Source organism: Melanerpes formicivorus, unplaced genomic scaffold, assembly GCF_026170545.1.
Source record: "Melanerpes formicivorus ecotype bairdi unplaced genomic scaffold, bMelFor1.0.p_v2 SCAF_17, whole genome shotgun sequence".
NCBI classification, from domain to species: domain Eukaryota; kingdom Metazoa; phylum Chordata; class Aves; order Piciformes; family Picidae; genus Melanerpes; species Melanerpes formicivorus.
Genome location: NW_027142369.1, coordinates 8,203,427 through 8,230,648, shown reverse-complemented (window position 1 = coordinate 8,230,648; position 27,222 = coordinate 8,203,427). Strand labels below are relative to the sequence as shown.

General features: G+C 39.6%; 1 protein-coding gene across 3 annotated transcripts in view; it reads left to right on the top strand.

The window, feature by feature from the left end:
• ATG2B (autophagy related 2B) overlaps positions 1–8,090 on the top strand; it is a 48,848-nt gene extending 40,758 nt beyond the window's left edge. Inside the window, exons 39-42 of one of the 3 annotated variants that reach the window (XM_068148872.1) lie at positions 497–618; positions 792–946; positions 1,710–1,859; positions 2,613–8,090. In XM_068148872.1, coding sequence (XP_068004973.1) covers positions 497–618; positions 792–946; positions 1,710–1,859; positions 2,613–2,843 — 658 coding nt within the window. In that variant the 3' untranslated portion in view covers positions 2,844–8,090. The remainder of the gene's footprint in view (positions 1–496; positions 619–791; positions 947–1,709; positions 1,860–2,612) is intronic. The other 2 variants (XM_068148871.1, XM_068148873.1) reach the window with 2 other exon arrangements.
• Positions 8,091–27,222: the final 19,132 nt, after the last annotated feature.

The window sequence follows — 27,222 nt, the reverse complement described above, 5'->3', positions numbered from 1 at the left end:
AACCCCTAACAGAACAGGAGGACACAGTCTAAAGCTGCTCCAGGGGAGGTATAGGCTGAATGTTAGGAAGAAGTTCTTCACAGAGAGTGTGATTAGTCTTTGGAATGGGCTGTCCAGGGAGGTGGTGGAGTCACCATCACTGGAGGTGTTTAAGAGGAGACTGGATGAGGCACTTGGTGCCGTGGTTTAGTTGATTAGATGGTGTTGGATGATAGGTTGAACTTGATGATCTCAAAGGTCTTTTTGCAACCTGGTTAATTCTATCCTAAGAAATTCTAAGATATTTACTTCATATTGAACTGAATGTGATCATACTGTCTTGACTTCTGTTCTGTGATGCACATGGATGTGAAATGCTTGGATTAACCAACAGTAACAAAAGATGAAACTTGAAAATGGTTTTTGTTTCAATTGCATCCTTGTTTGCATAGAAAAAAAAATGCATTTGTCTTCTTATGAATTGCATGTTTTAAGAAAAAACTGTTTTTTTCTATAGTTTATTAGGTGTGGATAAATTGTTTTCCTATGCCATCAGTGAATGGCTTAATGATATAAAGAAAAACCAGCTGCCAGGAATTCTTGGAGGAGTAGGGCCTATGCATTCACTAGTGCAGTTAGGTAAGTTAATTCTTATTTCTATTGAGAATTGTATAGCAATTGGTTTAAAGAAACAAACATACAGAACCCTGCACCTCTCCCAAATAATGCTGACACATATTTTTGCTTCTTCTCAAGGCGTTCTGCTGATACAAGAGAATTTTCTAACTATGGTGTTCTGTTTTCATTTTAAGTCCAAGGTCTGAAAGACTTGGTGTGGTTACCCATAGAGCAGTACCGAAAGGATGGCCGTATTGTAAGAGGTTTTCAAAGAGGAGCAGCTTCTTTTGGTACTTCCACTGCAATGGCAGCTCTGGAGCTAACAAACAGGATGGTTCAGACTATACAGGTACAATGTATTACTGCTCGAGTTAGACATAAAATGAGAATTGTTGCTACTAAGTGCTCTAAATTTAGCTAGCATCTTAATTACATTTTTAAGGTTGGGAGCATGTATTAAAAATATTTAAACATCTGTATCAATAGGAAAGCAGAGACTGGGCAAAGCTTGCAGCAGTCTGTGAGGTGAGAATTATGGCATCAAATGCAGTGGTTAGAAAATTGTGTTAAATGTTGCTGAACATCCAAGCTGTTAGATGTTTCTTAATGTCTTGAATGTATTACAATGTACAGTTCAATACTAAAGTACTCAGGTGCACTGAAAAAAAATCACTGATCTTAAGAAAGATGAGTTATTTGCACACATTTATTTTCTAGTAATAGATTCTTTTTTTATAACACCAGCTTATCTGTGCTTAGTTAAAAAACAAAACCAAGCAAAACCGACAAAAAAATGCCTCCAAAATTCTACCAGTTTTGTTAATGTCTATGCATGAAGTCTATAGAGCTTTCTAGATCTAAGCATAAAGTAATCTTGAAGTGTTAATAAATTTGTGTCCCTTAATGTAAAACACATAATGAAAATAGACTTTTACCACCTAATTTTGCATAAATTCTATATATGCCTGATCTTGAACATACATAGTGTAAAAACCCAGTATTATCCATGAGGGTGATTATATATGTTCTTTTGTATCACTCTTAGTAGTTCAAAGTTGTGATCAGATGCCATAAACCATCTTGTATATTTTGCATTCCCTCCTGATCTTCAGGCAGCTGCAGAAACTGCATATGATATGGTATCACCAGGGCCTACTTTTATTGAAGCAAAAAAGGTCAAACGATTCTCTCGCCATCGTTTAGCGCATCAGCCAGTAGACCTACGGGAAGGTGTAGCCAAAGCATACAGTGTAGTAAAAGAGGTGAGTGGTAAAGTAATTGTCCTTAAAAATTATTTAAGTCTGATTAAAATATCAAATGCTAGCTTAAACTGACCAAATGAAGAAAGGAATTATAGTTCTTCATCAGTAATCTTCAACCAACAAAAACTTTGCATGGACAAATCAGAGAAACAGAAGTGACCTTAACATTCTGCAGAGAAGTGTGAATAGGCTTTTGGTGTTCTGCAGTTGGGGGGTATTACAGTTATTACGAGACATGTAAAACTGATTTCCTGTCCTTCCCTTCCTGCCATCCAGCCCCCACCATCATTCACCCAATTACTATTAATGCTGAGGTTCTTCAAGTATAATACTGGATTTAAAACAAGTGAAAGTTCTTTACTATGCTAGTATATTAAAAGCTAGAATGCTAATCTGGTTTATTGTACTTTCTGTATTATGCTTTTAGTTAATTGCACCTGATACTATATGTAGAAAGGTAGATCTTAGCTGAGGAGTTTCAGTGAAATTTATAACTTTTTAATTACTCGCAGTACCCCATGGCTTCTTCCCTTGTACACAAGAAGTGCTACCAAAAGTTACCTTAAGTTCATTGTTGTGTTAATATATGCCTCATTAGAAGAACTGAATCATATTTTTATCAGTGTAGTTGGACTACAATTATAATGCAAATCACAAAGATGACAAACGCTAAGCAGTTTGAGTTTTCCTTAGAACTAGTAGAGGTTGCTTTTTTCTTTTCCAGTGTAACTCATTTCTGTTAATTTCTTGAAGGGGATTACTGACACAGCCCAAACTATCTATGAGACTGCTGCTCGTGAGCATGAGAACAGAGGAGTAACTGGAGCAGTAGGAGGCGTCCTCCGACAAATTCCACCAACTGTGGTGAAACCTCTCATTGTTGCAACAGAGGCAACCTCAAATGTTCTAGGTGGAATGAGAAACCAGATCAGGCCAGATGTGCGTCAAGAAGAGTCTCAGAAGTGGCGCCTTGGGGAGGACTGAGGTTATAAATCTGGTAGCAAGGCTGGAAATGCAGAAGACTGTCCCATTGGCAGCTTTAGGTGGAGCTCACTTTGTTTTGTCATGCTCATCTCAGGAACAAATGAGGGTTTCAACTATTACTAGCAAAACATTCAACCAAAAATATTTATGAAGTGAAAAGAAAATTGGTACTTGCTTATACTGTGTGTTACCAATACATTTGGTCGATAGTGCCAAACCTAGCAAAGCATGCGCTGCCACCTCACAGACATGCTTGCTCTGTTCTGTTTACCATGTTTTTCTTGGTAGATCTAACATCTGAAGCAGAAGCCTGTATGGTGAAACTAAGTATACTTTAAAAGACGTTTCCTGAGGGTAGTCAAAGAACTGTCTTTGATAAAGGGCTCCGTGGATGCTCTTCAGTGACTAAAGGAAAAACAGCTTTCATTTTGGACATGAGAAATGAAAGCTATGTAATGTGGAAGCAGATAAGATAGTACCATTTAGTGGTCATACGCATTGCTTTTAACGTGGCACTTGCAGCAAGGGCAAGCTTGATAACCCTTCAGAATTGAGATTCTACGTTGATACACCTATGAACAGGATTTATTCCTAAATATTAAATACCTACTTTTGTGGGTCTTTGAAAAACCTGAATGTTGCAGAAATGTTCTGTTGTGTTGCACTTTAAAGGATATGGCCTGTATATTGTGCTTTTTTTATAGTGTGAATAAAATGTAATGTGCATTATCCTTTATGTGGTTTAGAACCTTACACAAATTAACTGAAAAGAACATCATTTGATGATGATTCTGCAAAAAAAAAGTGTCTTAAATTTGTTTAAACTACTCATTATATGTAAAAACACTTTTGTCTTCTGTTAAACAAATTACAATGCTAAAATAACTGTTCTTCAAGAAAACCGCAGTTAAATGATATTGTGGCCAACAGTTCTTGGTAAGACTGAGAAATCCTAAGTAAAGTAAAATGAAAGTACTACATAATTTCATAGTTAAAATCCTATACAGACCTTATTGTAATAATCTTTTATTTAAAGTTCATATTGTTGCAAAGTTGCTGCTCTGAAACAATTCTTAATTTAAATTGTGTGTCGTCAGTTATTTGACAATGGGTATTTTGGGTAATTTAATTTGAACTGGGGATAAGTGAAAGGATTAAAAAACCCCAGACAAACCCACAAAATAAAACAAAACCCCAACCAACCAAGCAAACAAAAAACCCCAAACACCACCACAACAAAACTTTAGAAATCAAAGTTGTTACTGACATGTATTTACAATCACTAGGGTCTCCACAGGGCTTTATTAAGTAACTGTCATTATTACAGTTAAAAGGCTTGGCAGTAGCTGTTTGGCAAAACCAAGGATATAAAGTAAAGGCTATTTGGAATAGCAAAATAGGCATTTTGAATTCCAACAACTTAACACTTTCAATGACTACCCCCAGCATAAGTTTGTCATAGTCCTGTGCTTATAATAACAGGAAATCCTGGGAATACACTCTGTGGAAAATCTCCACCACAAGAGGGACATCAGATGCTATTGATCAGACTTCAGTCTCTAAGCATGATGAGGAAGAAGGTTCACCTTTTTTTGTTTAATTCCTGCTACTAGTGAAAATTTCCCTCATGGGCCTTAGACAAAAAAACGGAGTGTTTGAAGGAAAGTGGCTATTGCACATTCATCCTGGTACTACACTAGCTCTTCCTGAACACTAAACACTCTAGCTGGAGGGTAGATGATTTGAAAATGTTCCTTCTGCTGGGAAAATTTCTGCAACCCAATTTATTATTTTCCATAAAACTCCAGTTACAAACAAATTTTCGTGTTGTGTGATACGATATTACAAGATTTTCTTTTCATTCACTGAAATCATCTTGAGTTGTGGTTCACTCTGAAGATCCCTTCTTTTCAGTTAAACAACTTGCTGTAATCAGGAGGTGCTTTTAAAGGGACAAATGCCTGCAGATTGAACAACATGAAGTATTTTCTGATATCAAAATATGTGCTGCTTTTCATACTTCTGTCCAGTGATTAAAGAGCTCTGCTTTGGTGAGAGCTCAAAGTGTGAGCATTTCGCACAGGAGTCCCAGGTTTGCAATTTGGCACCTCCTGAAAGCCTTCTCAGGAGGTGGTGGTGACTCAATGCAAGTAGGTAGCAATGCATAATTTTTCTTTGTGATTACCATACTATGTAATTTCAGCTGGTCCAGTTCATCCAGTTAATTGGAGTATACTGTAATAATATCTACATATTTTCGCCCGTTTTGACATTGCTGAAAAGGAGCAGTTGGCATTTCAGCATTCATTCAATTTTCAGTTCTGTCATGATCTGATTGTACTACAATGCAAGTAGAATATATTTTTATATGAGGGCATGCTGTCAGGTTAAAACATTTTTATAGAGTGTCTCTCATTGTCAGCAACACAGATTGTACACATTTATTAAACTTCACTTTTCATTGAGTAAACCCTTGCATTGACTGCTTGCACTTTATTGAGCCTTTTCCAAATAATTTCTTAAGTTTTGGATGTGTAGTCTGAATTGGTTTTCAGTTCTAATATAATCTTGCAGTGTTTGAAATGTTTTAAAAAACAACCAACAAAAAAACCCCAACAACAAAAAAAAACCAACAACAACAAAACCAACAAACCCACAAATCTTGCCACGCTAGTCTTTACACTAGAACCTTTTCTTCAAAAGGTGTGTGGATGGCTTGTGCTTTGAATTGAAGTGTATGTTGTGTATGAGAAGGGATTTATTAAATGCTCTGATGATACTGTAAGAGTTTTCAAGCACTTAAATGAGATTTGACTCTGGATGTATTTCCTGGAAATAGAAGCCTGTGGATGCCTTTCTGTATTCTCCGTTAGCATGAGAAGATCTGCAAAAAATTATTGCCCATGAATTTTCCACTGAAATCAGTTGCTGTAGATACTGGCAATTTTAATTTCTGTAGTGGGTGTAAACTGCCACTTTAATGATCAATATTGTCTAAAGTTGAACTAAAACTATTACAGCTACTGCTGTTAAATAGTCTAATAGTGTTCTGATGGATCTGTAATCCTCAGTTTTCCTGAGCATCCCAGCACTTCAAATAATACATTGTGTGCCTCAGATGTACCTGAAAAAGTTATCTTTTGGAAAAATACAAAACCAAACAATAAAAACCATCATGCTTCATAATAATCTTACCAGTGACTGAATGCAGAGGATCATATCCATGCAAAGGCAGCTTCCATTTTCTTTACCTGTTGAAAGTTCCTAAATACTGCAGCTTTTTAGCAATGTCACGTACCCTGTGTATATTATGCCTAGTGATAAGCATCAGGTCAGTCACCCGCAAGTTCATACATGCTTAAGAGATATGTGTGGTTGTGTTTTTCTCATTAAGTGGTTGATTGTAAGCATCCAATGCTTGCTTTCATTTACAGTTACTTAATTTGCCAAGAAAGGTTTCCTAAAAAACCAAAAAGCTATTAAATTGTTATGTACATGACACACTTACTGAATATGATCATTATACCTGAAAGTGTGATACTGATTTAACATTAAATGTTGGCATACATTAATTTTGTAAAACAGTGAAATCCAAGAAATTGTTTGGCGAAGTTAAATACTTCAAATCTTTTAAATACCTGAACTCTCACAGCAATATTAGCATTGTCAAGAAGCGTGTGGGCATTTGTCAGTTTGTGTGCACAGTTCTCTCAGTCTCCAGGCTCATGATTTAAGCTTCTGACAACTATTTTGAGTTGCTCTGTATACTGAATCTTGTTTACAATGGAAAATGAGATATTACAAATTAAGTGCATAGATACAAATCATGCATTTGTATTGGATTTCTTAATAGGCAGCTCAGACAGAAACACAGCAATTTGTGTATATATTTGTGTATATTATTTACATTTTTTGCATTTCTAGCAGTTTCTTGGTATTGTTTATATACAGTCTGCTAGGGTAAAGAGTATAATCTCATTAAATAGAAACCACCGTGGAAGGGAATTGATTATTTCAACCTGAGTTATTTTCTTTAAAGTTCTTGTCCCCTCAGTATGTCTTTGAGAGTTATATTTAACCATCATTTATATGGCACCAAAAGTGTATACTATAGATTATTAAAGTGCTGAAGGGCCTAAGTGCAAATAGGTTGTCCTGTTAAATATGTTAATGAAAAAAACCCACAAAAAACTTGTAACAATGCATAAATAAATACCTTAATTTGTTCCTGGAGTTGGTTTTCTCTACCAATAAATAGAATTCATATAGAAAGCAGTCTCCCAAAATAACAGTTAACTGTTAAAAGCTTTTAACCTAACTGGCTATGTATAAAAAGAAAATAATTAAAAAAAAATTAAAAAATAAAGCAGCTTTAAAATTGCACAGAGGTTTAAAGCTAGGAAATAAATTAACCTGGCTGATGCAGCTTTAACCCATGTATGTGGTGCATCAACAAAGTGCTCTCTGTATGATCGCATACTGTGTCTTCCATAGGCCCCTTGCCACATTTAGTTACTGAGATCTAATTTCTTACCTCAACATTCAGTGGAGGTTTTAAAGATCTGTGAAGAATGCAAAATAATTAATTCCTTCACCCACTTCACAGGCATTTAGTAAGCTAATACTATGTAGTTCCTTTTTACCTTTTCCCAACTAGAAATGATGCCTCTCCAGCTAAATTTGTTAATACAATGGAGTTTGACAATCTGGTCAAAAAGAAAAATGATCTCCAAGTCTGAGAGGGGTTGACAAGAGGTTTTAAACTGGGCCCTGTCTTTGCAATATCCTATGGATGCTGCAGAAATGACAAGAGGCTGTTACAAAGGAGCATGTCCCACTACATTAATGGTTAATGTCTCTGCATAGTTGCCTTAAGCCTCTCATATAATTTAATGCTAAGACCCACAATGACATTAATAGAGAAGGTTTTCAAATGCAATTTTCATCATCGCCATCTTTCCTTGTCCTCGGCAGGAATTTTTACTGATGCTGCTTCCTATTAAGTGTGAACTTCCAAGAACAGTTTTAAACAGGTATTTGTGAAGATGCAGGAAAGATAAGTAAGGATGATGAATAAAGATAAGCAGTGTTTTCTGCTTTACCTGAGCTTTGCTTGTATGTATCTTACTGCTGTCCTGAGAGCAATCACTTGAATGTAAACTTGCCATGCAAACAGAAGAAAGAAAAAGTAGATTTTTCAGATTAACACTGAAGACTTGAAAAATCCTTGGGGCAATTATTTTCTTTTCTTTCTCACTACATATTTTAGAAGTGGCTATCCAAACAGTCCCACTGGAGCCCTCATTGTGTTGCTGAGTAATAGCTCTTAAAGCTTTTGGGTTTGCAAAATTCATCTTTGTAGTAAAGTTAATATAGGGAAAGGACAGGAAATGAGCTTCCTGAACAGAGACTGAAGAACTTAGAAGGAAGCTATGGGAGTAAGCATCTGGCCCTCCTGAAGAAGGGTAGTGATGTTAGTTTCCAAAACACAGACAGTGACTTTCTCTACTGGTAAGAAAATGGGGCCTTTCTGAGCTCCCCTTGTGATTTGGGGAAACAGTTCTGACTGCTCCCAGCAGTGGTTCCCAGACTAATGCTATCAGGTGGCAGGGACTGACAAGCACACAACTTCCTTCCTGTCTGTGATATGTCAGTATCACCCCCTTTCCTTTTCTAAGGAGATACTGTTTAAGCCAGCTTGTGATGTGAGGCAGGGACTGTCTAAATTGTAACAGAAAGGAAAGCAAAACAGCAGCTCATGACACCTTGTTTTTACTGTAAAGTCCTAATTGAAGGAGCATTTCCTCCTGGTTTGTCCTATTTTGGTTAAAACAAAAAACCACAAAATATGTTCTCGTTCTGCATCATATACGACTGATGAATTTCATAGGAAAATAAACATCCTGAGCTTAGCCTGCTGCACCATGCTGTGACACTGGGACACTGATTTTGCACAGCTGCCCGTAAGTGGCAGGTGTCAGGACAGTCAAGTGTTGGCCTGGGTTTGGTTTACTGCTTGTACCATCCCCTGTGTTCTCAGCTGCTGAAAAAGCCCTCTAGAAGCATATAGCAGAACTGAAAGAAATGAAAATGTGTCCCTGCCTATTTATAGCATGTGTCAAGTGAGAGTTTGAGGAGAACTGAAAGAGAAGACTCCTTCAAATTCTTTACTGTTTGCAAATTGAAGGACCTGCTTAGAGTAGGGCAAAGACCTGGGAGCATTTTGACAGAGTTTTGTTATTCTCCAGGGCAACTTCCACATGACTGAATCTATTTGTTTTGCTGAAAGCTGTTTCCTTCTTCAGATCACTTTTCTGTTCAAGTCCACTGTGCTGGGTTCCAAGCAGCAAGAATTTACATTCCTTGGACATTGCAAAATCTTGAATTTCTCTATAAAGTGTTCCCAGAAATATCAATTGTCACTATGAGGCAAAAGTGTTTGAAATGTTTTTTCAAAATAGGTCTTGTTTACATAAAAGCTAGCAAGCACTACTGTGTTCTATAAATCAGATTTCAACCCATACATCAATTGTGGGATAGATGCTCTCTGGGTAGAGTGCAGCTCTACTGGCCCAGGACACAGAAGGCGCTGGATGATTGTGATCAAGATCTATGGTTGATGCTAAGAGCAGTTTTAACTGTTACTAGATATACTTCTAGCTAAGCTAAATCACATCCTCATATGGATTGTAATTGGGACTATGACAGTAATATTCCAGGAAGTCTAGAAATACTGAAAGCAATAGGCATTGCACTTTACGCAGCAGTTAAATGCTTAGCAAAAATTTCCCCAAATTTTCTCATTTTCAGAAGGGAAGTTTCTAGTTGTTCACAATGTGAAATAGTGAAATGCTGAGTTTAAGCATTCAGAAGAAATTGATCATATTGGCAGGAAATACCAACACAAAAGTGGCTGCTACAGAAGAAAATTAAGTGTCTTAGCCACAATTATTCACAGGAAAAATCACAGCAGATTTAATAATGTTGTTTTTCAATGCATCCACAACTGAATTGATGCATCTTAATATAGCCACACTGGTCACTGACAATACATTAGGTCCTCTTTCAAAGAGAAAATGATAAAAAGCTTACTTAGAAACTGGCCTCTCAAAGAATAGTGATAATTGCTTTGTATTGCAACATTTAAAATAGTTATACATATTGTTAGAACAGAGACTCTAAATACAGCATTAAGAAAAAGAATTAAGAATATATGAAAATTGAAAAGTTGTATTGAAGACAAATAACTTGAATCATGACAGAGTAGTGCTATGCTAACTTCAGAAGATGTTGCTTTGGCTGTTAATGGAACACATGATGCATTTTAGCTGTATGACACCTACTCCTATAGCAGGATGCTGCTAAGAGGCTTGTGTATCATTTGGACAGCTCAGGAAATGGTTTCATAGAATCACAGAATCATTTTGTTTGGAAAAGACATTTATGATCATCAAGTCCAACTATTATTTAACTACCAAGGCTGGTGCTAAACCAAGTCCCTTAGCACCACATCTATGTGTCTTTTAAAGGCCTCCAGAGATGGGGACACCACATGTAACTTACAAAGAGCATTTTGTATGCTGTAATTATTTCTACATGTCTAAAAATAAATCAAACTTTCAAGTGTCTTTTCAAGCTTGATTGTGAGTAATCTTGCATGAAAATTAGATTCAACAGAAAAATTAAACAGAAGTTAATCAAAGACAGCAATGCACATACTTAAGTATTTTCCATAATTAGCGAATGTCCTTAAGTGTTTGCTTGGAAAGAGATTTCAGAGTCTGTACACAGAAAGAAGCATGTGGAGTGTGACACACTGTAGGTCATGAGCTGTTTAAAGCAATGGGTTGATTCATCTTCTCAGATACAAGATCTTATGAAAATACACTCTGGATCTTACTTGTCATTCAACTTAACAGATGATTTGCCAGAGTGTCTTTTTAAATCCATCCAGAGTTTCACTGCCAACATGGTAAGGAAAAACTTTGTTGCAATAATTGTAGCTGAAGTGAAATGTTTTGAATCACAATTGTTCTGGAAGAGCAGTAATTCATTCCTGCCAGGAGAGGCTGCTCAACAACTGCTTCTTGGCCAAGAGAAAACGTAGCTAGGCTGCAACTCTGCCTGTGTCAGAAGTGCTCCCCTAATTTCAAAGAGCTGAAACATTGGTCATATGGCAGAGCTTTTCACTCAATAGTGGTAATGGATGTAAGGAGCTTGAAGGATTTGGGTTGTTACATACCTGTGTATCAGTTTCCCTGAAGCTAAATAATAACAAAACTCAAGAATAAAAATAGCAGTGTTATAAATAAAATAATAATATAATGATTAAAAAGCCTTACTCTTACAACACTTATGAGTGACTTACAGTTTTGGCAGATAAGAGAATGTGAAAATGTAAAGTGTTACAATCCTTCAGAAAAATGCCATGCTATTTTGTCCCTACACAGACCTACTCAAGCACCAGCACTTGCCCTTTATACTTAAAATAGTGAAGGCAAAACTGTCTTGGACAACCACAGCAGTGATCTTTAAAATGTTGTCTTTCTTGTCCTTCTTAGATTTGCTCACAGCCTCTACTCTGATATTTCTGGTTGATCTCCAAATTCACCTGAGCTTCCTCAACAGCCAAATGCACCAGATACTGACCCACACCAGCCAATCTCATTGCATGGGCATTTAACCTTCAAAGCTAAGCTGCTTAACGTGACTGCAGCCATCTCCTAGTAAGGCAAGTACATTTCCTTAGCTGCCAAGATGAAGATTCCCTAATATATGGATGGAGTTAAGCATCGTTCTTGTCCAGAAACTTCTTTGGTGAAGCGGTTCTAGTTGTGCTCTTCAAGGCAGAATATTTTTTCTCTTCTTTCACAGTTGTCTTGGATATTGTCTTTTAGGTGCTCTCAGCTTTGTGGTCCCAGGCAGCAAGATAAGGCTTTGTGGTGTCTAGTCAGCTATAGTAGGACATAGCTTCTAGAGGAGCTAATGGATACTGGTAAAGCCTGTCCTTGGGCGGGCCATGGGGCTCTGATCTCTACTCAAGGACTGGGCAAACATAAGAGAGAGATTTTGTAGGAAAGTCAGGGAGGAGAGAATGGATGTCAGAAGTGATTTTTGGCACCTGCTGAACAAAGTCTATGTCACTTGGTGACCTGTTTCTTCACTTGCAGCTCAGAGCAGGGTTGCAGCCTTCTGGTTCAGTCTGTTCTACCCTGTTGCATCTGTACACAACACAATCACTCCTCAGTCACACTCACATCTGCTGATGACTCTCTGAGCATTGTCTGACTCTCAGAGGTGTGGATCTGCACCAGAGTTGTAGATCTGATTGAGGGAGGTCCCTCACCACATAGCAGTAACAGGAATCCATGGTGGGTGTCTGTGCCAAGGGTCTAAAGTGGCTGCTGCAAGCAGGCTGGTCCTGAAAGGATGGTGACAACTCTTTTTGAAGATGACTCTGTTTCCAAGGCCAGAGAAGATTAGTGACTGAGCAGGGAATTGGATCCTGCTTGCCTGAATTAGAGGTGCTCAAACATCAATAAAAATAGGCATAACAACCCCAGGCTCTGAGTAGTTACAGATTTCAGTGGCTGCTGTTCATCCACACAGAGCAGAAAGGGGGTTGACTGCCCATGTTATTAAACTTATAAATGTGCTCTTGAAAGGAGGTGATCTTGATTTACACTGACAAAGCATGCGAACTAAAGGAGTCTTGGGTGTCCACATGCCATGAGTTATAAATGAGACAATTCTGTTCATTCTCTGTCTTTAATGAATGCAAATTAGAAGAACATACTAGTGAAAAAAAAAAGCAGTTTATGCCACTGAGGATCTGGGCCTTGATGGTTTCAAAAGTCTTGAGCAGAAAATGTACTCCACTCTCTGCCTTAATATGAAAATGATGTAGCTTTCATCCTTTTATAATGCTCTTTTTTAGTTACACCCCTGTTGTGATTATCTTTTTTTTTTTTTTTTTTTTTTTTTTACCTCAAAGACCTTTTCCTTCCAGGCAGAACTGCTCTTTGTCTGTAAGACTTCTCTTTATTGCTCTCCATGATCACTCCCACTTGAGTCAAGACTAAGCAATACAACGCAGAAGCCTAAGCCTCAAGGTTTTTACTCTCAAATGTTTCTCACAGAGTATCAATCCTTTAGTTTATGAACTTACACTTTGTGTGTTAAAGGCAGTGTCTTCTCCAACTTGAGGCCTCTATTATTACCATCCAGCTGCAGATATAGGGTGATGTCTATGTTCACACAACAGTTTTCATCCTCAGTTCCAGATAGTGCTTTGACCTCTCAGTCACATGTAAAATCTTCCAACTCTCTTAAAACATGAACTCAGTACTCAGCTTCTGGTTGTTCAAAAGTACTGGAGCAGAGTGCAGATCAGGGCTTGCAATCCATACAACAATGTGTGGGTATAAAAATTAGCCAGGATGCTGGTCCAGAATCTCTTGTGAGCACACTTCTTTCACATGAAAGTTGATCACTCAAACATCTGTGGCTATCATTCATCTTGCAGACTAACTGAAAATGCTTGTTAAGAGCAGTTTCACACCAATTAAATTAATATTTCATGTCCATTTTGAAGCTCTGAGTTTTGCACACATAATTATTTTTGAATCATTTGCATGTGTTTGCATATTTATCTTTAGAGAACTTGTTAGAAACATGATAGAAATGAAAGGGAAAGTCAGTTATTAATGTTGCCTTGTCACTGTCTGTTGTTTAGTTCCAGAATTCTTATTCTATGGTTTATGTGTCTATTCATAGATCTGTAGAATGGTTTGGGTTGGAAGGAACCTTAAAGATCATGTAGTTCCCTCCCCACTGCCATGGGCAGGGACATCTTCCCCTAGACCAGGCTGCTCAAAACTTCATCTAACCTGTCCACCTGCCTGGGCATTCACTTCCCTGGGCAGCCTGCTCCAGTGTCTCACTACCCTTCCTGTAAATAATTTATTTCTAATACCCAGTCTAAATCTGTCCTCCTCAAGCTTAAAGCCATTCCTTCTTGTCCTATCACAAGAAGTCCTTGTAAACAGTCCCTTCCTGGATTGCTTGTAGGTCCCCTTCAGGTACTGGAAGGCCACTACAAGATCTCCCTGGAGCCTTTTCTCCAGTCTGAGCAGCCCCAACTCTCATAGCCTGTCACAGTATCACAGTATCATCAAGGTTAGAAGAGACCTCAAAGATCATCGAGTCCAACCTGTCACCACAGACCTGATGACTAGACCATGGCACCAAGTGCCACGTCCAATCCCCTCTTGAACACCTCCAGGGACGGGAAGGTGCTCCAGTCCTCTGATCATCTTTGTGGCCTTCCTCTGGACCTGTTCCTGCAGCTCGATATCCTTCTTATGCTGAGGGCACCAGAACTGGAAACAGTTCTCCAGGTGGGGGTCTCAGGAGAGCAAAGTATAGGGTGAGAATCACCTCACTTGTCCTGCTGGGCATTCTTCTTTTGGTGCAGTCCAGGATACAGCTGGCCTTCTGGGCTTAAGCACACATTGCTAGTTCATAGCCCCAAATTCTTCTCCTTGACCCTGCTCTTGAGCCACTCCTCACACTTCCTATATTTGTGCTTGGGATTACCCCCACCCAGGTGTAGGACATTGCACTTGGCTTTTTTGAACTTTATGAGGTTGTCTTGTGTCCACCTCTCAAGCTGGTCCAAGTCCCTCTGGATGGTATCCCTTTCCTCCAGTGTGTCAGCCAGACCACACAGCTTGGAGTCATCCACAAACCTGCTGAGGGTGCACTCCATCCCACTGTCTGTAACACTGACAAAGATGTTAAACAGTACTGGTCCCATGACTGACCCCTGAGGGACACCACTTTTCACTGGTCTCCATTTAGATATTGTGCTGTTGATTGCAACTCTCTGAATGCACCCATCCAACCAATTCCTTATCCAGTAAGTGGTCCACCCCTGAAGTCCGTACTTTTTTTCAATTTGGTGACCAGGACGTAAGCAGGACAGTATCAAACACTTTACACAAGTCCAGGTAGATGACATCAGCTGCTCTTCCCTTATCCACTACTGTTGTAACTGTATCATAGAAAGCCACAAAACTCATCAGGCATGATTTGCCCCTAGTGAGGCCAATCAGCTCTTCTTCATTTTTTACATTCCTTAGCAAATCCTTCAAAAGGATCTGCTGAGTGAGACTGGCCTATAGTTTCCAGGGTCTTCGTTTTTCCCTTACTGAAGATGGGTGTTATGTCTCCCCTTTTCCAGTCAACAGTCACCCGGTTGCCATGAATTTTCAAAGTGATTTGGCAGCTTCATCTGCCAGTTCCTCAGGACCCATAGGTGCATCTCATAGGGACCCTCATGTAAACACTAGCAATTCTGGTGCATGAGACACTCAACACGAGCCATCCATGTGCACTTCCAGCTCAGAAAACCAATCACATCCTGGGTTGCATCAAGAGAAGCATAGCCAGCAGGTTGAGGGAGGTGATTCTCCCCCTCTACTCCACTCTGGTGAGACCCCACCTGAAGTACTGATACTGTGATACCGCGAAATCACTGTCACAGAAATATATTTCTGGAGCCCCTGTTATAGGAAGGATCTGAAGGTGCTGGAATGTGTCCAGAGAAGGGCCATGAGGATGATCAGAGGGCTGGAGCACCTCTCCTATGAGGACAGACTGAGGGAGTTTGGGCTATTCAGTCTGGAGAAGAGAAGGCTCCGAGGAGACCTAATTGTGGCCTTCCAGTATCTTAAGGGGGTTGACAAGAAAGCTTGGGAGGGACTTTTTAGGATGTCAGTTAATGATAGGACAAGGGGGAATGGAAGAAAAAAATAGAAATGGATAGATTCAGATTGGATGTTAGGAAGAAGTTCTTCATCATGAGGGTGGTGAGATGCTGTAACAGGTTGCCCAGGGAGGTGGCAGAAGCCCCATTCCTGGAGGTTTTTAAGGCCAGGCTGTATGTGGCTCTCAGCAACCTGATCTAGTGTGAGGTGTCCCTGCCCATGGCAGGGGGTTGGATGATCCTTGAGCTCCCTTCCAACCCTAACAATTCCATGATTCTATGAAGTCTGAAGGTATAAGTAGACTTTCCTCATCAGACACACTTTGAAATAATCTTGGGGCATCTTCAGACAGGACAGTCAGTTCTGCCACAATATTGTTCTTACACAGACATATGGTATCTAAAGGCTTGGAGAATGATGAGCAAGTCAGTGAATTCTGCATGGTGTTTGAAGGAGCCAGCATCCAACTCTGCGTTGCCAAGCACTACTTCCTTTTGAGTAGAGACTGCACAGGCAAGGCAACAAATGTATTTTTAAAAACTGCTCTGAAAGGTTTGAGGGTAAACAAGCAACAAAGGTAATATGTATTAATAATGTAGCATACAAAAGGGCAAGACAGCAAAAATTCATCCACAAGTATTCAAGACGTGATTAATTTTCTGCACCTTCACAAAACTGGCCTCACTGCAGATAAAGAATCCATGGTGTTGGAGGCTGTCTCTGTGCCTTGTAGTCCTGTATGCTCTCATCTTGCAATGCCTATATAGTCAGAGACGAGTCTGCAGCAGACTGTCCCTTGAAGAACGTTACTTTGAAAGGATTGTTTTTGTGATACTCTGGAGAATCTGTGCTTCTGCCAAGAAGGAACTGTTCAGCTTGGAGAAGAGAAGCTCAGTGGGAATCCTATCAACACACATACATACCTAACAGGAGGAAATGAAGAGAGCCAGAGTTTTCTCAGTAGTGCCAAGTGATAGGAAAAGAGGAAATGAACATAAATAAAACATATGAAATTCTCCCTGAATGGAAAAAAAAACAGCTGTGGGGTTTTTTTGTTTTGTTTTTACTATGGGAGCAGTCAAGCACTTATACAGGTTGCCCAGAGAGGTTGTGGAGTCTCCATCACTGTAGATTCTAAAAATCTGATGACAGGGTTCTGGGAAAATGACTGTGGCTGATTCTGACCTGGGCAGTTGGACTAGATGATCTGAGGAAGTCCCTTCTGACAAACGTTAATCCTAGATGTACACTGCATGAAAGCAATCTACCTAAGGTTACAGAATGTTTATAAAGCAAGAAGTTGAGATCTCAAAGATTACTAACATTGCATCTGGCAGCATGTTTTCTTCATCTTTCATCTGTAAACAGGGAGAAAATATTTAAACTAAACAATATTTAGTGTTTGGCTCATAGAAAATATGCACTTCACAGAAGTCATGCAAAACAGTTTAGGTTAACACAAAATTCTGCATAAGTATCCTTAGGAGCTTCTTCAGCTCTTGACAGACCTTCCTACCCCTCTTGGCAATAGCATTTCTGAATGTGTTTCTGCAGGAACATTTTAATCCTTTTCTGTTACCCTGTGAGCTACTATATATGTTAGCAGCTTTTCAGTCCTCCAGCTCCTCTCTCACAAATTCTTGCTTTAATGCCCATTTTCCAGGAAAGCTCTGCTCTGTTTTTGTGGGCCTAGGTAGTGTTGCCAGAAGTTTTTCAGTAAGCAGAGAAAGAGTTAAAGGAGGCAGAGTGAATATTTTTCAGAATACAGATATGGAATGAAGATGTTTACTGCCTTGCTACTAGGCCAAGTCCTCCAAGGACTAATAAAGCAACCAAAATAGATTGTAAACAGAAAATAATTGCAATAGTCTAGAAAAGGAGAAGGAAGAGCTCTCATCTAATCTTAAATAGAGCTGTACTTACCTAATATGCTTATACCAGTCCCCAGCAACTACCTCTATACTTTAATTCTTACCTTTCAGAAAAACTTTCTTGTCTTGCCCTTCAATCCTTGTCCATAGCAAATGAGAGATGGGTGAGCAAGCAGGTTGATTGACCTTTCTGACAAGGACCATCTAACAAAGTACATCATGCTAGTGCTGCCTGATGCTTCAGTGTTTTTCTATTATACAGGTCATAGAATCACAGAATCATAAAATCAATAAGGTTGGAAAAGACCTCAGAGATCATCCAGTCCAACCTACCACCCAAGACCTCATGACTAACTAAACCATAGATTCAAGTCCCACATCCAATCCCCTCTTGAACACCTCCAGGGACGGTGACTCCACCACCTCCCTGGGCAGCACATCCCAATGGCCAATAACGCTTTCTGTGAAGAACTTTCTCCTCACCTCGAGCCTAAACTTCCCCTTGCATAGCTTGAGACTGTGTCCTCTTGTTCTGGTCCTGGATGCTGGTGCTGATGCTAGTGCATCAAGGACACAAAAGCAGTTTAGTGACTGGAATGGGGTCAAGGAATTTCAGCTTCATCTGGCCATTTCTGAATCCCATTTCTGGTCCCTCCATTATGCTACTTGAGTGCAATTTCCCTTAATTTTCTTTTCAGGTGCATTAACTCTAATGGTATGTTCCAGATATAACCTCTTGGTGATTTCTCTGCTGACTTAGGCAGTTCTGGTCATGGTTTCATTGGTGCATACATTGCTGGGGACCTGGCTTGCCCTGTGGTGTTATAGTGTGTTACACCAGGAGTGCCTAATCTAAGCTGGCAGAGTCTCTGACGTGACAGCCTATATATATTGTGATTTATGTATGAAGGCATGCAAATAAGTGGGACTGGACACAAAGGCTGTGTCAGCATTGCTTCACTCTTTGATTCAGAGAACACATGCCACACTGGGCACTGCTAATGCTTAGGAGGGAGAGGCATGTTATGGATCCCACAGCCTTCCAAATAAGAGCATGCACACAGTGGCAGTGCACAGTGTGTCTAGTTTGTCAGTTTACATAGGTCAAAAACTGTCATGAATTAATTCTCCTTGCACAGAGTTCTGCACCAATGGTTCAGGCTCCATCACAAGAGACCTGCTCTGATATAGTTTCAAATTCTGTCATATATATTATAATTTTTGATTGTGTAAATTGCAATTAATGAAGCTCTGTATTTCCTTACCAATCATTTTCATCAGTAGATTTCTTTGTTTCCTTCCTCACTTTCCCTCCACCCCCCTCTCAAAGGAGGCCATCTAACATGGTGGTCTGAATTCTAGTACTATATCCAAGAGTGTATGAAGCACTGTAAACATCATTAGTCTTTGTGAGGCACAGTTGGCAAACAGCACTGTAAGCTGCACATCGCAGCAAACAGAATATGAGACATGGCCTTTCCTTGGGAATTAAGAGAGATGCACTTCAACAAAAATGCCTCCCAACCAATATCAATATGTTAAAGTTTAAAACAGCAGCTTCTGGGAGAACTATGCTGAGGGTGCTTTGGGATACAACACAGCACTGTATATGCAGCTTGCCCCTTGTTTTACTGGTTTGTTGAGAAGGTCTCCTCCAGCTTGATAAGTGCTGCTGCAAAACCAGACTTAAATTCTGAATTCCTTTCTGTGTCTGTAGACACAGTAGGGATAGACAAGTTCCTTTAATGAGTCTGAGCGAAGAAATTTGGCCAGATTCCAGCCAGAAGTGTGCAGCTGAGCTACAGAGGCAGAGCGGCTTCAAAGGCTGCTACTAGTCCAGCAAAGCATGATCTTCAGCAAAGCAAAGGAGACAACTTTCCTCCACCCCTATATTCTTCTCCTAACCCACAGTATTTCTGAAAGCAAAACTTTGTTCACAAGTTGGTTTGAGAGGAGTGGTCTGATTACACCTGTGAAAAGAGTGCATGAGGATCTTCGTAGAGTATCTAAAAATTTCCTAGGTGGTGGAAGAAAAATGAAAATAAGCACCTTGGATAGATGTCCATACTGCAAATCAGCAGCTGAAACTGCTGCAGCAAGACTAAGGAGTTAACCACTCTTTAGTGTGCTGCAATATGTACCACCTGATGCATAATTTTAAATAATGACCACTTAAAACACAAAAAGTGTATTTATTCTGTAGATTTTTGCTGAGGAATAAAGTGGCCATATTTTTCAAATAAAATGCTTGTCTAGAAACATTGCACTAATTGTAATCAAACTGTTAAATCTTGCTGTAACAGCATCAGACAGCAATTGCAGTCAGTTATGTTAGAAGTTACTACAAAGAAATTTGCTGGAACAGAAACTCAGTGTATTTATTATAATGTATGTGTGGAGGAAAGAAGAATTAATGCCCCAGAATATTGCAAACAGAAATTTGATGGCTTTCAGGCCTCGTGAATCAGAAAATACTTGCCTTGCAAAGCAATGTAACTTCTCCCCATTTTTCTTTGGAAGAAGAAATTGATTATTAAATACTGAAAGTTATTGTGGTCCTAGTTCCATATGTATGCAGATACACAGAAACTATTTATAGCAGAATTACACAAATAGCACTGAAAAGCCAGATGGCAGAAAGCAAGCAAATACATCGACCTCCAGTAGGTTACCTTCATCACCTCCCTTAATGGGTTTATGATACAAGGATAATTTCAGGTTACATGACTGCATACAATTATGGACGGTCTTTCCTATTGTCTCTCTCTATGCCTCGACAGACAAACTAGAGCATCTCCTCCAGTTTTCTGACTCTTGCTGTTTACTTCTTTAGCTTCTTTTGCCAAGGAGACACAGTTGTTGACCCAATGTCAGATTGAACAACCTATATCAACAAGAGTGATTTGCCCAACAAGTCCTTGGTCCTGCAGCCAAAGATATGACTCATTGAACCTTCCCTTCCATGACACACTCATTGCTTCCCAAACTTTGAACTGCTTTATTTTCAGGTGTAGCTGTTTTCTAATTTCTTTGCTGTGCCAAAGAAGTTTTTATCATGCCATAGCTTTTGCTGTCACTTAAGGAAGTGTAGAAGTGAACTTCAATAGGCTGAAAATTAAAAAGTATCTCTCAGAAATAATCTTCACATAAATAATACTTAAAATTGTACAAATAAGAGAATTTCTCAGAAAAGGAAAGTAATTGTTTGACTCTTTGTAGTGCGCATTTAAGGCACAATGTGTTACTCAGTAATAACTTAGACCAGAAGACAGTAAGGTATTATGATTCTGTGACACTGTATCTGTATTTTAAAATAGTCACACCAGAATTTGTCATGAGCACAGAGCTGTCACCAGTTAGAGTGACTAAGACATTCTCATATTTCTATTGCTCTTTTTTCTAAGAGAGTCTTTTTCTTGTTTTCCTGACTGCTTCTGATAACATACATTCATATTTCTCAAAATAGGAGGATGCTTTTCCTGTAACATACTGTTGTGAAATGAGTTTACCACTAATGTCCAGTAAGTGTTATTAGCCTTACTCCATGTTGGACTAATAGCTCAGAGCTATTCAGTCTTTCTCATCCTGCTGTAAGAGGTTCAGCACATCTCAGCTCAGAGAACTGAGGGTGTCTTGTTGTATGTTTTCTCCTGAGAGATGTACAGAAAAGGCCATCTCATACAGAAATGACCTTGGACAAGCAAAAGTATTTCCCAATTGGCATGTGTCACAAAAAGAAGGTATTTTAGACATCTACAAATATACTACTTATGTTTCCTAAAAGGAAGAGGGCTTGACCAGACCATCACATTTGTCTAGTACTCCTGGCTCCTGTCTCCCGGTTCTCTGCCACTAGAGTAGTACCTCACTGCAGAATTGCAGCGGCTCTCCTGCTCTGGACCAGCATGTACTAAACATGGCTGGCTGTGCATGGTGCTCCTAATGGGGGAGTAGGACAGAGGCTGCAGAGCTAGACTGAGGAGTGCTGAAGGGCATCACCTGCATTTTCTACTGCCGCATGCTATCATACTTCAGCTGCATCTACCACAACACACCTGGCTATGCATCAGAAAATTATATATATTGAACTGGAAAAGGAAGTATTTCACTAAAATCAGGTCACAAGGTAACTCCACTAATAGTCTGATTAATTAGAATTTGAAAAAGAAAAGCAGACTCCAGTGTGAATCCAGTGCATGAAGGGAGTTGTGTTTCAAATCAGTATTCCATAAGTCTGGGAAAGTATCCCAAAATAACTCTTCCAGACCCTTCACAGCTCATTGAATAAACAGGATGGGTTGTGTAGAATGCCTGGAAGTGAAATAGAGCAGGGTAGGAAGAACAATGCAGATCTAACATCACACATCTAATTTTACTCTTTTGAAGCTGTGCCCCTGGTTTACATGCTTTCTCCTTGGACTACTCCTTTTAAAGTGACCAGTCAGTGGTACTTTTTTGTAGTTTTTCTGGACCATCATGGTCTGTTTAGAGGACTTATTATTAGGATAACATGCAGGTTACCTGAAGGATATTTTATTTTTGCCATAGCATGAAAGATGAGATAAAGTTAATTCTAACAGAGCTGGCTTTTTTGTTCATTATTTTCACAGTAAAACATAAGAAGACTTCTTTTATTTGGCTAATATTTTACTAGTCAATAGAAACCTATAACTACTTTGCATCCAACACATGGGAAGGAAAAGAAATGAAAGGCAGTCACCTCCAAGGATACAGCAGCCAACAAGATGTATTGTGGGGAAGCTATGGGCAAGAGTTCTGCACTTAAGTAAGTACCATATGCCTATGGACAATAGGCAGAGTTTTGGCTACCAACTGAAGTGCATGTATTGGGGAGTCCAAAGAAAAGATGCTGAAGTCTTGGTGTGCACAAGGCCATGTGTGTCTTTGATGCATCACTGAGTACTTGAATGTTACTCTTGATCTGTAGTGACAATTTAGCAAAGAATTGCCTTGAAATTAAAGATGTGGGAAGTTTTAGTAGTATGGACACTTAGAAGTCCTTTGATAGAAGATTTTTTTCCCTCTCTTTTAGAACTTGCTTTTCCCATTAGCTTGAATTTACTTCCCTCTCTCCAGCATTATCAAGTCATGAAGAGTACCCCAGAGCTAGCTGTAGGGATTTTGATGCTGTTGACAAGTGGTAGTTTACATATGCTCCCATATACCTGCAGTTCAGTTAATTGCATTAATCTTCTGCTATCATTAATTCCCTCTTCTCTTAACTAGGGCAATGATAACATTTGGCATGGTAGTCTGATAGTGGAGTGTCATTATTTAACAGCTCTGAAGTACTTGCCAAACAAAACAAAGTATTCCTTTTCTCCCATACTGTGAGAAGAAGAAAGCTTTCCTGGATATGTATCTAATGATGGGACACAAAGCACAAAGACACAAAGTTTTCTTACAGTTGCAGAACTCTATTTAGACAACCCTGTGATGATTTATAGCCCTCTACACCCAACTGTCTGAAGTAACACATAAGGGAAGAAAACTGTGTTAAACATCACCACATCTCACAAATAATTTGGCTGTTCCAGCAGAGTGCTATTTATCTGCAATAATACCTAAAACACAAGGATATTTATAGGGCATTAGTTCCCATCAGACTTACTGTCACCATTGTCTGACTACCACTTGCCACGTCAGAGAGACTTGCGGTGGGTGATTTGCCTTATGAATTCCTGGCATCCACGCCAGGAATCTGGAATGCAACCAGCAGATAAGAGTTAAGTAATGCTGGCAAGAGGCCTCACTCAGAGGTTCAGCACTTTTTTTAGTTCTTGAGAGACTGACTGAAGTTTTGCAGAACAGGCAGTCTAATCTTTAATTTTTCTTGGTTTTCTCCTTTTTGAAAATGTCTTAGGTGCTTTTCATTTATAAAATTTAATATCAATTCTTGGCTTTATTTTTGCAATTTGCCTATCTTTTTCAAAGCTAAGCTTAATGGGTGCCTCAGTTTATCGTTACATGCTGATCACGGGTTCTGTCCCTTCATGATTTCTCCTGCAAATGGGCCAGGCCTCACCACCCTTATAGCAGTAGTTTTGACACATGAACAAGATGTTTATCAGCACCACCTTTATAATTAAAATAGCAGAAAAGCAAGCAGAGATACAGAGACTTGGTTGTTATGCTAGCTTTCACAGAATGACAATGTGAGGGGCCAGAAGGGGCCTCAAAAGATCATCTAGTCTAACCCCCCTGCCAGAGGAGGATCACCTATAACCAGATCACACAGGAATGCATCCAGGCAGGTTTTGAATATCTCTAGAGATGGACACTACACAACACCCCTGGGCAGCCTGTTCCAGTGTTCTGTCACCCTCACAGTTAAATAATTCTTCCTCATGTTTACATAGAGCTTCCTATGTCTCAGCTTCCACCCATTGCCCCTTATTGTGCCATTGGGCAACACTGAGAAGAGCCTCTTGGCACTCACCCTTTACATATTTATAAACATGAATGAGGTCATCCCTTAGTCTTCTCTTCTCCAAGCTAAAGAGCCCCAGCTCCCTCAGTCTGTCCTCGTAAGGAAGATGTTCCACTCCCTTAATAATTTTTGTGGCTCTGCTGGACTCTTTCAAACAGTTCCCTGTCCTTCTTGAACTGAGGGCCCCAGAACTGGATGCAATATTCCAGATGTGGTCTCATGAGGGAAGAGTAGAGGAAGGAGGAGAACCTCTCGACCTACTGATCACAACCCTTCTATTACACCCCAGGATGGCATTGGCCTTTCTGGCCACAAGTGCAGATTGCTGGCTCATGGTCAATTTTCCATCCACTAGGACTCCCAGGTCCTTTTCCCCTTCACTGCTCTCCAACAGGTCAGTCCTCAGCCTACACTGATCCATCTTTCCCAGATGCAAGACTCTACACTTGCCCTTGTTGAATTTCATTACATTTATCCCTGCCCAACTCTCCAGCCTAAGTCTCTCTGAATGGCAGCACAATCCTCTGGTGTGTCAACCACTCCACCCAGTTTTGTGTCATCAGCAAACCTGCTGACAGTTCACTCTGTTCCTTCAGCCAAGTCTTTGATGAATATATTGAATAGTACTGGTCCCAGTACTGAGAGTACTTGCCAGTGATGTAATTATTTTCACTTTGAAAAAATTTGTAGTAACTTTAAAATGGTGTAATGATAGGCACTCGAAGTCACTCTGCTCAGGACTAGCCCTTTGGCAGGTACAAAGAATTACAGATATATTATTTTCAATTCCCGGTGATATACATGAGGTGAGGTTTTGGCTTCTAACCTGTTGCTCAGACAAGTAAAGCCTGAGGCTGCAGACGAAATATTTCTACTTGTCCTCCTCCCAGTGCTGAATGACGAGCGTTGCTCAGTCCACAGCTATCTGACATGTACATTTTTCCATATATCAAAAAGATATTGGGACAGTGTGAAATATTTTTTCATGGCTTGAACCTTGCAGTTGACTAGCTTTCTGAGTTAGTTTTCTGTGATGCATGTGAGACTTAATCTATTTCTTCATGTAGGAAATGGTACTGGCTGGTTTCATTCCTAATGTGTGGCTGGGGATTTTCTGTGCATGAGTTGAAATAGATAAACAGCAATAGATGGAACTAAAAGTGAACTTTTATGTGTGTGAATTACTTCCCAGAGGAGAACATCTCTCCCAGCTGTAGCTGCAGATTAGCGACATGATGGAGAATATGCCTCAGCTCCTGAAATAAAATATTACTAGTGAAGATTTTGCTGCAACGAACCTGCAGTGTGCAAGATTAACATGACAGAGGAGGGTTTTGAGCAATTGCTTCCTAAGGTGTTTTCCTGTAGAATGTACTACAACCAGACACACATGCTTTAAAAGTAGGAAGTTTGGAATTCATTGATTCATCTGCATCATGTCATTTAGTAACCTCTTGTGACAACTGTGTGATGACACAAGATGGTTATTGTATTTGTGGCAAGGTACAAATTAGGTTTTGTGGACACAGTTCTCCTGTCAGAAACAGGAGCTGCATGCTAAAGCAATCTATTCCCTTCTTACAATTCACATGAGGTAGTATGATGCATTGTTGTCTAGGGATTAACACTGAGAGACAGCTGGATCTGTTCAAGCCATGATAAATAACCAAGGCGAAACAAATGTTCTTTGTGAGCATGTACAAGAGTGAACTTATCTAGGAAGTCTGTCCCTGGTTTTGCAACAGCAACAAAAAAGCAAAGAAAGGAGAAGGTGTTCACTCCTCCTTTGGAGCAGAACTTTCTTAACATCTCCTCTTGTTCAGTGTGCTGTGTATTCGGAATGCAATGTGTTCTGGAGAATTAAAGAAGGGCATGATACCTGTGACTGTGTGAGTTCATGGACATTCTCCACCAGGGAGAAACATACTAATTGCAAGGGCTCTGTATTGTTTGGGCTAAGGAAAGAAGAAGCAGGTCTCTATTTTAGTCCAGTAGGCTGGAAAAGACACTCAAGATTTTGCTCTCAGTCACGTGTTAAATAATAGGAATGGCAATGAACAGCATCTACTGAAAAGTTGAAATCAAAACTAGCTATAACACCAGAGTAATTAAGAGCATGACAGCTGCTCTTGCTTAGTACAGCTCAGAGGAGATCTGTTTCCAGATATTCTTTGTGTGCTCTGTGATGAAAGAGGAGTATTTGTTCTTAATCCCTCTTTCTGCCCTCTTCATGGACACAAAGCCCTGCTGTACTCTTTTCAGTGACCAAGAATGGTGTCTACCATTTGTCAGGCATCTTACTGTGCTATAAGGAAAGCGGGATGTTCCTTCCTACAGTTTTCCTGATGACAATACTCTTCTGAACTGATCGTATATTAGAATCTCGTCTAATATTTGCAGTTACAATTGTGTATTATTATTGTACTAATTTGTCTCTATATAATCATACTGCCACTTTTTTTTTTTTTTCCCCCAGTATAGTTATATCTTGCTTCAAAGATTTCTTCCTGTGAAATTCAAGGCAGGATGTGTATTATCAATACAGTTGTTCTTATTTAATATGCAGGGTGGATGATTTAGTTTCTTGAGAGTATTTTAGTTTTTCGTAAGTGTGTTTCTCTCCCACATGAAGCAGAGTGACACAAACATAAATCAGAAGCAGTTAAGTTGTTATGTTGTAAAGTCAAAGCTTAGTCATAAAAGACTGTATTATATGTCACACACTGAAGGAGGCCACAGTGAGATTCCAGGGACAGTTTTAAGTCAAAATTTTTGTGGCCCTTGTATGCATCATTTAGTAAACTCACAATATCTTTTAATGCTTTTAAGTTTGACAGGTTTTGTTTGTTTTATTTTTAAGAAAACAAAACATCCCAAGTCCCATCCTGGGACACCTGCCCCTTCTTTTTTATTGTATTTGGCTCTGGCATCCTTGCCAAGCAGGTCCCAGATATTTCCAAGTTCCTTGCCAAAACTGTTTCCTTTTCACAGGCACCCTGGTTGTTGCTGTGTCTCCTGGTACAGCCAGTCCCTGTGCCCTATTCCTTCTCCCCCTATGCTGTGTCCTTCCTGTTCCTCCACACACCCCTGATGGGGAGCTGGCTAACAAAGATACTGGTAGTTGCTTGCGTCTCTCCTCAGTCTTTTCCTCTGTTTCTCAACGCCCAGTCTCCAGTCAAATATTTGTCTGCTCACCATCAACCTCCATCCACAGCCCTGTGGTGGTGAAAGTTGAGTTCTCCCTCCCCCACAAAGAAACCACAGTTAACTCAGTCATAGAAGCAAAG